At 32.6% G+C, this 12,734-nt stretch overlaps 1 protein-coding gene across 1 annotated transcript; it reads left to right on the top strand.

Moving 5' to 3' along the window:
* Positions 1-6,979: 6,979 nt before the first annotated feature.
* LOC110096482 (probable anion transporter 6) lies at positions 6,980-10,790 on the top strand. Its single transcript, XM_020822468.2, has 2 exons — positions 6,980-7,319; positions 9,166-10,790. The coding sequence occupies exon 2, from the start codon at positions 9,310-9,312 to the stop codon at positions 10,600-10,602; it is 1,293 nt and encodes a 430-aa protein (XP_020678127.1). The 5' UTR covers positions 6,980-7,319; positions 9,166-9,309; the 3' UTR covers positions 10,603-10,790.
* The last annotated feature ends 1,944 nt before the right edge of the window (positions 10,791-12,734 follow it).

Below are 12,734 nucleotides of genomic sequence, written 5' to 3'. Positions count from 1 at the left end.
TTTAATATCATATTAGGAAGTTAGCAAAACTCCATATATGCATGTTGATTCTTGTGCTAGAGGAAAAAATCATCATTTACAATTGCTTACAAGCGCCTACCCAATATTCCTACTTTGACGTTGATTGTATTATCATAGATGAGATGAAAAAAAAAATAAATAAATAAAGATGGGGACATAAGTTTCTTATGAGGTGGAAGGACAAACCACCAATAAATGACACTTCATTTATTATAGATAACTTAGAGAAGGTTACATCAAAACTTATCGATGACTACATTAATTAGAACGCTTCAAAGAAGAGTTTTTTTAAGTATAGGGGATCAATGAGGCACAAGGTGCCATGTAAAAAAAGAAATGGACCAATAATTAGAGCTCAGAATAAGAAGAGAGCCACTCATGTTTCAACTGCCATGTCAAGGAGAAAACTGCAGTCTAGTAAGTAGAACTCATATTTTATGTGTATTATAATTGTTGTTTAAGATTGTGTAATTGTAATTTTAATTTTATAGTTACAAGTATAATTTGAAATGTTGATTTTAATTTTAAATTTTTGAATTTAAATATTTAGATTTTGAAAACTTAAGGTTTAGTTTAACTTTTTTAAATATTGAGGGAATTTTATATTCATGAATTTAAAAATGTTTATTTGCATAAAATAAATCAAATAAACATTATCCATTCATGTTTGACTAGCCTAAGTAGAAAACAAAGTGGTATTTGCATATCGGTTACATCACTCTCCCTCAAAATCTAGTGGCTAGCTGTCTCTCACTTTCCATCTTATTTTGCATTTAAAAAAATAGTTGTAAATATTATAAATATTTCTTATAATGAGAAGTAAAGAATGATGTGCTTCTTGGTGAAATTTGTTAACTTTATTTCAATAATGAGGGCCTTAAGTCTAGTCTTTTAACATACTACAATTAAGCATGAAATTATTCCAACACATCCTTAAAGTTGTTTCGAATCAAGTGCCCAATGATTAGAATAACATGGAATGTGAACTCTCTAAATTAACAAATGGCCATCTTTCATAGATAGTGATCTTATGAACATTTCAATTTTGAATAGACAAGTTATATCCCCAATTAATCTTGATATCAAACATATAAATGGTGTGGTACCCAATAGTGGGATCATTATTATGGTTGAAAGTGAAGAGGTTGATTAGATACAACCCTTCATAAATTACTTCTTTAATGGTATACTTCTGATTGCTTTTTAAATCAAGAAGAGTGTCAATTATGCCAATGTACATATAACGATACGTGGCAACATTACCTTAGGAAGGATGAAGATCGTAAGATCATGAATGAGGTGCATTTTAGATTTTGTGGAGCCCACAAATTTAACCCAAAGATAGAGCATAAAATTAAGTACCTAAATTATTATTAACCTTTAATATATATTGATTGTGTGGATATTGCTTGTCAATATCATTAGTTTGATATTCATTGTGCTCCACTAGCAACTAAATTCCCTTCATCTTACTTGCCTCTTAAGCTTTTAAGAGCAAGGGGTAGGTATCATCATTTCTATTGATTATCATCCCTTGAAGTGTTATAAATTTATTTTAGCAACCACTAATTAATTTTTTAAGTGGAAAAATGCTTTCCCTTATCAAAGACAGTATATTCGCATATTACAATTCTTTTAGGATCACACTATATGATATTTTGTGTATCTAACATGATTATGTAAGATATTGACAAATAATTTGAGCTCTAAGATTAATAGCTTTATCTATTATCATCATGTTGATTAACATTATTAAACTATTATTGTTAGGCTAATGGTCTTTCTGAAATCTTCAATAAGCCCATGGCCTTATTATTTATAAATATCATGGTTCGTAATAAACGAGAGTGGCTTAAAAATTTTCTCGAGGCCTTTTATACATGCCTAACATATATTAAACTTAATTATTATTTATCCCATTCACTTTAGTATGCGGAAGTGAAGTTATTTTTCCTTTATAAGCATAACTCTTTTTTTTTTATAGGTTTTCCCTTAGTTATCATATCATTAGGGAGAGAAAACCCATCTAAGGTTGGAAGAACTTCAATCTTTAGATGAGACAAATTTATAAAAATCTCATAATCTTGAGCTATAATAATGTTATATGCCTCAAGCCCATGATACCTTAATCTAACATAAGGCTTTTAGAGGTAGAGATTTAGTCCTAGTATTGCAATAACTTATCCTTGCATGCCATAAAATAGGTGGTAAATTTAAGCCTACATAAGAAGGAAAAAGCTCCATTATGATTGAGAGGGTCTATGAAAGTGACTCAAGTTAGTAGGCTTTGATTGTCAACAACCCACAATACTTATTAATGGCTACTATTCTAAGAATTATGATGAATGGGATTCTCAATATTAAGCCCCTATACGAAGGGTGAATCTCATATACCAAAATGGCATTAATGCTTTTTATTATGATTAATAAATTGATTATTATTTATTTGAATGTCTATTTGGAACTTAATTTAGAATTATATGTGCTTAAGTTCTTTATGTCATGTACTTGGTGATAACAAGGTTTGGGCTAAATCTTCATCAAAATTTATTTGATAGGAACATTGACTTCCCCTATGGATTTTATTATCTAACTTTATGATTATGAAAGCCATATGTGTTGCACTCCCTAAGGGAGTCAATTCTTGTATTAGTGATATGCTTATAGAGTGGCTATTGGTTATTTTATTTAGGTCTAATAACTTGTTTCAAAATATTCTTGGTTAGATTTCACTTAGCTTCCAACATGCAGATGTATTTAAACATCTTATTTGGTGCATTTTTCTTTTTTCTTTTCAGATTTAGTCTAGTATAAATACTTTGACCCTTTAATATAGTTGCCTTAAATTAGCCTATGTTCTATGTGTGCTTTCTTGGTCTAGATCATCATCATATTTTAAGACCTTTGTATTGATTTCATATAAAATCCTATTGGATCATCTCAATTTTGCTTGAATGCCTAACTATAATCTTCTCAAGTTATTATTATTTTTTATGTGTAGCACAAGATTTGAGTTAGTTTTCGAGCAAGGTTTTATGCTTCATATCTATTATGTTCTTTTCTCGTTTGCCTAAATGTTTGTTGTCACAATAAAATTTTGTTGGACCTAATGATATTCCAATAGAGGTGTGGAAATGCTTAGGAGATGAAGGAATTTCTTTGCTTAATTTTTAATATTATTTTGAAGGCTAAAAGATGCTAGATGAATGGAGAATGAGTGTGTCGATTCCTATTATTAAGAATAAAGGTGATGCACAAGATTGTGTAAATTATAGAAAAATTAAGTTAATGTGTCATACTTTAGAACTATGGGAGAGAGTTATGGAGCATATGTTGCGACATGATACTAATGTTTCTCAAAATCAATTTGGATTCATGTCGGGTAGGTCTACTATGGAAGCTATACATTTATTGAAAGGTTTGATAAAGAAGTATAGAGAGAATAAGGAGGATCTACATATGATATTTATTGATTTAAAGAAAACATATGATAAAGTTCCAAGAGAAGTGCTATGAAGAATTTTAGAAAAGAAAGGGGTTAATAATGTTTATATTCAAGCCATTAGGGATATGTATGGAGCTGTTACTTGTGTTCAAACACAAGGTAGTTTGACCAAGTATTTACTTATTTTAGTTGGATTACATTAAGGATCAATCTTAAGCTCATATCTTTTTTGCTTTAGTCATGGATCTTCTCATTAAACAATTGCAAAAGGTTATACCCTAGTTATGCTTTTGCTGACAATATTCTTCTTGTTGATAAGACTAGAGAGGGAGTTGAAGTTAAACTTGTATTATGAATGTCAACCTTAGAGTCCAAAGGCATTCATTTGAGTATATCTAAAACTGAACATATGCCTTATAGTAATAATAGATCTAGTAGAGGGATTGTGACTTTAGGTGATCAAGTCTTTAATTACACGTTTTTGATATCTTGGGTCTATTATTCAGAGCGATGGTGAAATAAATGGTGATATTATTAGTAGAATTTAAGTTGGATGGTTGAAGTGGAGGAATACATATTAATGCATGTAAAATTATGATTTTATGCTCAACGTTCATTTTATTATATCATATTAATGCATGTAAAATTTGTATGTGAATCAAAATTAATAAAATTCATAAATACATTGTTCTCTTTTTTATCATGTATGTATCCATTGTAACAAGTATGCATATCATACATTGATATTATTCGATTTTAACAACTATTTATTCAATTTTTATATTTCTTTAAAAATTTTAAATTATAAAATTTTCCCCAAAATATAAAAATACTCGACAAAAATTTAATATATTATTGTCAATATGTATATAATGATTAAAATTGTAACGTGCGTAAAGTTACACGATGAAAGTTTGCTAAAAATAAAATATCTCAATTTTGTAAGTTTTAATCAAACTAAAATTCATAAAATATTAAATATACAAAATTACTAAAATCAGAGGTAGGATAATGGTATCCTACCTTGAGACGAGCAAATTTTTCAACTAGGCCTATCAGTAAAAAGGCTATAAATCCTCCAAACCCTAGGTTATCTCTCAGCTCTCTTCTCTCCTCTCTTTTCTTCTTTGGTTTGGGAAAATACAAAAATGAAATGGTTATTTAGATTATAGGTAATGAATTATGATTTTATAATAAAAAATTTTAAGGACGCATTGGAAATTAAGCCAATTATTCAAATTGTTAACATGAAATTCCTATAAATTCTTTTATATCTTTAAATCAAGGGATCTAAAAATTACATAAAAATATACATGAAATAGCCTAACATATCTAGACAATTGTGGTGAAATCGATTTGCAAAACTGACAGCTAACGATCCCAAAAAACTCACTTATGACGACATGTATCAATTTTCTATGATAACTATAAAATTATGAAAAAATTATTATGATTAAAGCACAATAACATCTATATTATGGTGAAAGAAATTTATAAATTGGACTTATAATGAATCCTAAAATATTATTTGATTAAGTCAAAATATGGACTATTACATTATCTATAATATAGTTTCTAACGTTGGATTTAATAACCTTATTAGGATTGGCTAAGGTTGAGATTGGTCTAGTTTGCTGCGATTAAATGAAACTAAGTTTTAGGTAAGCATGAATATGGTTAGGATGGTTTGATTTGGATTAAATTAGGCAAGGGATTGATCTAAATAGGTTAGCTTGGATTCAAGGGAAACTTGGACTAAGCCATTGGTCAATTATGCTCAAACAAGACATAATTAACCTATTAGGATCAAATGATAGAATTAGCTAAGGTTAGTTTATCCAATTGAAGGATTTGGATCCTATAGCTCAATTAGACCACATTGGACTAACTAGGGTTTAAGGTTAACTTAAGCTAATCTAATATTAACTTGAGTTGATTAGAAAAGGTTTGTGCATTTAATTGATTCAATTTGGTCAAAATTCTTATTGGGTCAAGCTATTTGGATAGGTTTTGACTTTTTGTCAAAACTAGGGCAGAGATTTAAATTGATTAGTTAAATGGTCAATTAAGTTTGACTTAAATATGATTGAAATATTTGAAAGAAATTTTGATGGATTAAACCTCAAATCCATTGCGTCGAGATAGGGTTGAGGTTCGGTTAAGTTTTACTTGTAATTAGATATAATTGATTAGATAATTGAGGCTTTTAGGGTTACCCCCAAAGGGTATATTGCCTCAATTAGGTTTATGATCAATCTAAGGTCAGCCATGGTTAGCATATACTTAGGGTCATATTATGATTTTGTAAAGATGACTAGGGTAAAAACCTAGGGATGATCAGGGGCTAGAATTGATTTATCTAGATTATCTAGAAGTCCTCAAGTTAGGAAATGACTATGATTAACCCTTGTATGAACATGCCAAGCATTGGAATTTTAGAGGGCTTGGATCTACTTTGGCTAAGATTCATAGTGATTGAGACCAAAGAACAAACCATAGTGCTCTAAACCAAAGGATTAATGAATTGATTTTGTAGAATTAATCATGTGAAATGTCCTAAAAGGAGAATTGCTAAATTCTGGATCTACTACCAGAAATTCAATGCGTAATCTCAGCATTCAATGTGTATTCCTGAATAATCTAATCTTTCAATTATTCAACCATTTCATTTTACCAAGTTCCACGTTAGCCAGATTAGTCAACATTTATATGTTTCAATACTTAATTGAGTGAAAACAACTTGAGCTAAACATGTCCACACACTAAGTGATATGGTAGATGTTCAAAAGTTGACGCCAACGACTAGAATATTGCAAGTGTCACAATCACCTCCTTTATGACATTGATTACGATGATCATCATAATGTATGTTCATGAGACATGTATCATAGCTATATCTAATAGACCTAAATCATATTCTTCTTTAACCAAGACCATACAATGATGACTCTGATAGTGTGTCATGTAGTGAAAGGATAAGGCGATCAAGATTTACTATATCTCGATTGAATCAACCTCTCACATGCTATACTTCTATAAAAAAAGCTAATTTCATCATTACTTGCACAAATTGAAAATTATAGTCAAACTCATCACATTTATCAAGACTAACAACAAAATTACCACTCTCATTATGATGACTATCTAGTGAGTATGATCGAAAAAATAATCATATTCTCATACAAAAAAGTATATGATATTTATTCCCAACCATAATAATGAATTAAAATATAAAATCATAAAAATTTATTCTATTTATTACACTATTTTTCATGATTAATGATAAAATTGTCATAATTATAGACATATTATCATCACGTTTTGAGTGATCGATGATAAAAGTGTCACTTAAATCCTCCTTACTATTTTGGCTGAGAAAATATTATCATAAAGTCCACATAAAAAAATTTATGAAGAGAGTAAAATATTTATTAAAAAAATTCAATATATATATATATATATATATATAATTTCGATTTTTATAATATAATTTTTAAGATATTTATTCCCCAACCAGGAAGAGCAGAAGAGCCGCGGTGATCGTGCTACGATCTCCTTCTTCATCATGGAGGAGACTTTTTCTCCCTCCCCTCTCCTCGCTTTCCTATATTCGCATGAGCCAGGAGTTGACCCGAAGCAGGCGTTTTATAGGCCTAATTCAGAGTTCCTAACCCGAATATATTATCGTGTGTCAACTAATCGGGTTGCCGTCTAAATCTACTCGGCCTGCTGGCTTCCCTCTCTACCGATAGTGCCGGGGACGGCTCGCGCTCCCCGCAATCGGCCACCGCCTCTGAGGAAGACGGCAGGAGAAGATCAGCTGTCAAGGTGTATTCCTCCATTTCGGTTTCAGGTTCAATCTCTCTTCGTCCCGCTTAATCTATTTTTTCTTCGTTCTTCGTTTATAAAACCGCAGTTTTCTTTAGTTATAATGCTTGCCCTTGCCTTGTCTTTTTAATTGAATTTCTTTCCAGAATAAGATGAGTCAGTGATAGTTGTATGGACCACAGCAAGTCGTCTCTTTCTTGGTAGTATGATATTGAACTGTGCTTGACTAAAAATGTCTCACCCCTAGGCTAGCTCAATCGAATGGGCCAAACCCAGAATTTACTTCCTGGATGTAATTAAAAATAATGTTTTGTGGATGAATTTTATTTGGCTGGATGTAGTTATAGACATCAACTCTGATTTTAAACTCCCCAAACTTTCTCAAAAATCCCTCAAAATCTTTATTTTCTGTAACATGTTTTGTAATTACAAGCAACCAATTAAGCTGTTAGCAAGTTACGGTTTGTTACTTTGTTTACAAGATGATATGCTCGATGCAATAAGATACAATTTTACCCCAGATCCATGGCGCCTACATTAATGGAGCTTTTAGAAGGAGACTGCAATTGTCACCCTACGTGCTTTTGCCATAACCTACCTTTTTTCTTGGTTTTTTTGTTTGTAAAGATCTTATTCTTTAAATAGTTTAAGTTGCAAACATGGTAAAATTTTTCTAGTGCATTTAAACTTAATCTGGTGGTGCTAATAGTCCTGCATTCTTTTTCTTTTTTGTGGTGAATTAGTACTACCTTCATTGAGTTGTAATCGTTTAGCCTGGCTTGAGTTTTCAAGTTCGCTTTTTATCCGATGGAAATGAGGTCTCTTCCTAAATTTTTAATGATATTTTTAAAGACCATTGATCAAATGCAAAAGTAAAAATAGCAAAAGGATTAGAGTTTGCTTCTATATTTTTTACAGAGATGCATAATTCCTCTCCTCAACAAGGTTTTGCGGTTATTGAGAATTTGATGTTATGGTTAAAAAAATCAGTTAATTCCAAGTGCTCATTTATCTTATAAAAAAGATAAGCTGTAGAATGTGTTACCTCCTTATTTATGCCGTTCTTAAATCTTGTTGGAGGAAGTGTGTAATGTCCCATGATCTAAGTAAAAGAACATATTCAATTTAGATTTTGGGGCATCACGGCATCACAAAGTGTAAGAGCATGCTAACATCTAAATTAATCATCATTATATTTACATCAATTTCAAATTTTATAATTAGTTATTGTGCCATGGACTGCATTATGAGAATTGATTGTGGTTTTTGAATTGTTTGATTATAATAAGATTATTTACTTTGCTGTCTCCCATTGATAGGATTGGAACAGACATTGTTGCTGGAAAAAAAATTTATGTACATATTTCAAATTACACTCATTCTCCTAGCATGTTGAAAAAGTAATGTGAATCATTTGTCCATCACTTGTAGAGTCCTACCAAAGTTATTTTTTTTACAACTCTTATGATATTTATCAAAAGATAGAAAATGCATCCATTAGACGAGTAGATAAATTTAGTGTTAGAAGATCAAGAGAGATGTGGATTAAAGATAATATAGATATAAATTGTTTAGACTGATTTGCTAAGAATAGGTTTAATACATCAAGTAGCACTCAACACTAATGAATACAAAATGAGGACACATAAATTAATATTTTCAATTAGGCTAATGATGATGATGATGATGTGGATGATGTTGTCCACTTAGCATGTTGAGCATGTAATGGAATATCATATCCTATGAGTTTTTCCAAAATTTAGTTATCATTTTTCATTTTTCTATGATATTTATTTACCTTGTTTAAAATTTTATTAGCCTATGATTGTTTATCTATGGAAATCACTTTTCCGTTTTTTGACTTTTTACAGGATCCTCTTAAGTGGTGTAAAGCAAATTACCCTCCTTAAAGCCCCCTCTTGCTTCAAGAATGAGTGCTACATGTTTATGTTACAAATTTTCTGTTTTTCCATTTGAAAAGATGATATGAAGGTGATCCATAGTATCTCTAAATCATGGAAAGAGTGAAATTTCCAAAGCGATATTTGATTGTTGTTCTGACATTCTTATGCACAAATGTTTTCTACATTGAGCGAATGGGCTTTTCAATTGCTTACTCCGCAGCTGCAAATGCCATTGGTATAAATCAATCTAGCAAAGGTCTTATACTCTCAACCTTCTACTATGGGTATGTTCTTTCACAGATCCCTGGTGGATGGGCTGCACAAAGTCTTGGAGGTAGGCGCATCCTGCTTTTGGCATTTCTTTTATGGTCTTCCATATGTGCCTTAGTTCCGATGGACCCAAACCAAGTCGTCATATTGGTGATCTCTCGTCTTCTTGTCGGGGCGGCACAAGGCTTCATTTTCCCTTGCATTCACACAATCCTGGCACAGTGGGTTCCAGCCCATGAGCGGTCCCGATCCGTTTCTCTAACTACTTCCGGGATGTATCTTGGTGCAGCTGCAGCCATGCTTTTGCTTCCAGGTTTGGTGAAACGCCAAGGTCCTCAGTCTGTATTTCTTGTTGAAGCAGCATTGGGCATCACTTGGTGCATCCTTTGGTTCAAATTTGCGAGCGACCCGCCTTACTCCGACAACCCCAAGGCAAGAGCACTGCCAATAACAAAATCTAAGGAGAAAGGGAATTTGCCACATCTATCAAAAATCCCATGGAGAAAGATGATGTTCAGCTTGCCAGTTTGGGCCATTGTGGTGAACAACTTCACTTTTCACTATGCATTATATGTTTTGATGAACTGGCTTCCAACGTACTTTGAGCTCGGTCTTCAACTTAGTCTTCAGGAGATGGGATCATCAAAGATGCTGCCTTATTTGAACATGTTCATCTTTTCTAATATGGGTGGAGTGGTAGCTGATCATCTCATCACAAGGAGGATCTTATCCATAACGCAAACTCGCAAGCTTCTAAATACCGTTGGATTTGTTATTTCTGCTTTGGCCTTATTTTCTCTACCTCTGTTCAAAACTTCTTCTGGCACTGTGCTTTGCTCTTCAGTTTCTTTGGGTTTTCTGGCATTAGGGAGAGCTGGCTTTGCGGTAAACCATCTGGATATAGCTCCAGGTTATGCTGGGATTGTAATGGGAGTTTCAAATACAGCTGGGACATTAGCTGGTATCATTGGTGTTGGACTCACTGGGAGGATTCTTGAGATCGCTAAGGTTACTGATGGGCATCTCTCTAGCCCAGAGAGCTGGAAACCGGTATTCTTTATTCCAGCTTATCTTTGCATTTCTAGTTCTCTTATTTTTTTAATTTTTTCGAGAGGGGAAAGAATATTTGAGTGAGAATACATCTTGATGAAGATTGCAGTTTTGTTAAATAAAGTTTCTCATGATTTTTATAACTTTCTTTCTAATTTTAACTAGCAAATGAGCCCTAATCTCATTCCAATTTGTATCATCATTTTTTAGTGTTATTTTGCTGAATTTCTGAGATTCCATGAATGAAAATACAAGCTAGTGTGTTCTATATAGTTTTTAATATTGTGAATGCCCTATTGAACTGAAAGTCTATCTAATTTGCTACCTTTTATATGTGGTCTAAATTAGTTCACCATCAACTTTGAATTGTATGATTTGTGAAAAAAAATACTTGTTTAGTTTGCCAATTTAATCCTTAAAAAATACAAAAATTATGTATATAAAAGTTAATTCGTGTTCAACTTGATAATTAATGAATCAAGCCGATTACAATTCTAATTTGATCATGTTTTATTCATTTACATTCTTGATCATAGCAATGCTTGAAGAAAGATTGAAAATATGAAAGAATATTAAAGTTTAATTTGGGGCAGTTTTTTGTTATTATTTTTTTACTACTTTTAAGAAATTTTTGTGCTAGAAAATTTCTTTATAAAACAGTAAGAAAACTATAAAAAAAATACCTAAGTCCGGCAAAAAGATTGGAAAAGTTTGACCTCATTGATGTCTGACTTAATAATTAATGAATTGAGCTGAATAAAACTATATCTTGCTCATATTCTGCCCATTTACACTCGAACTAATGAATCAAATGTTGACCTCAACTCAATCCAAAATAAAAATAAGATAATAACAGTAACAAAATAATATAAAATTTACATCTGCCAAAATCCGGTCTGCCCATCTCGTTTCTCTACCGAAATTCTGCTCAAATCTGATCCCTCCACTGCTACAGTATCCCATGCCCTGTTCATTCGGATAACATCTTGTATTGATAGGAAAATTAAAAATCATTATAATTTTATTAATCTATTTTAATTTTTTGATAATATTGGATAATAAAATCAAACACATCTTTTTCAATGAAAGGCGGAAGATAATTATTGAGTTAATCATCACCCATCTTACTATGAAATCGTTGGGAATCCGCCCCTGCCGCCACACCACTCTCACAACACCTGTAGAGCCGCACAGCCCTCCGAATCTCCTCGCCAAACCGATCGCATCAGCCCTCTATTCACAAAATCCAGCCGCAAGACAACTGACCTCCCTGAGATTCTTATACTCGTCTACAAGCCGAAGCCGACCTAACTCCCTATTGGACTAAGCCTCCCGAACCCTACACTCGGCCTGACCACCCAAATCCAGTTGAATCCAACAATCGAAGCCTCTACTCAACTGATTTGTTGCTTGTGTCGACCTCCCCAAAGCTAGGTAATCTCTCCCTCTTATATTTATTTTGATAATATTAGTATTTAATAATAATAATAATATTATTATTATTATTATTATTATCCAACAAAAAAGAGAAGAAAAGAAAGAAAGAAAGAAAGAAAAAATGAGAAAGAAAATAAAAAGAAGAGGGAAATAAAAAAAAGAAAAAGGGTATTTCATGCATTTTGTCAACGTCATCACCGACATCATCACCACCATAGTTTTTGTGCGAATGTATAAATGTCTCAAACTCAAAAAAATCTCAAAATCCCTCTTTCGGCGCCCACGGTGCGTCGAGGGACTACCCATGCACGCTCTCGTAGCGTAGTTGGAAGGGGCCCAATGCGGTGCTTGTAACGAGGCGGGTAGGCCTTGTACATGCTCTCGTAGCGTGGCGGGGATAACTTTAAGTACTCAAGTACATGCTTTAGTTCCTGCAGGGAAAGAAAACTGTGCATTTCAGTTAGGTATCTCGAAGACCCATACATGCTTTGGTAGCATGGTGGGATTGAAGATTCACATCCACGATGTCGCCTGACACCTACCATACATGCTCTCATTGCATGGTGGGAAGGCTCAACTTCTCAAATTTCTCCAAAATGGGAATGACGCCAAGAGACTACCGAAGTTTTAATTGACAAAGGACCTGAACTTGACCAAAATATATGGGATTGAACTTGCAAACTTGAATGAATAAGAGGGAACAAAACTCAAACAAAGCAACATAGGTCCTGAACTTGAATAAACGGACTGCAAGGAGCAAAACTTTAATGAAATAACAA

Source organism: Dendrobium catenatum, unplaced genomic scaffold (genome assembly GCF_001605985.2).
Source record: "Dendrobium catenatum unplaced genomic scaffold, ASM160598v2 fragScaff_scaffold_716, whole genome shotgun sequence".
Lineage (NCBI taxonomy): Eukaryota > Viridiplantae > Streptophyta > Magnoliopsida > Asparagales > Orchidaceae > Dendrobium > Dendrobium catenatum.
The sequence above is the reverse complement of the archived record's forward strand: the minus strand, read 5'-3'. Positions and strand labels throughout refer to the sequence as shown.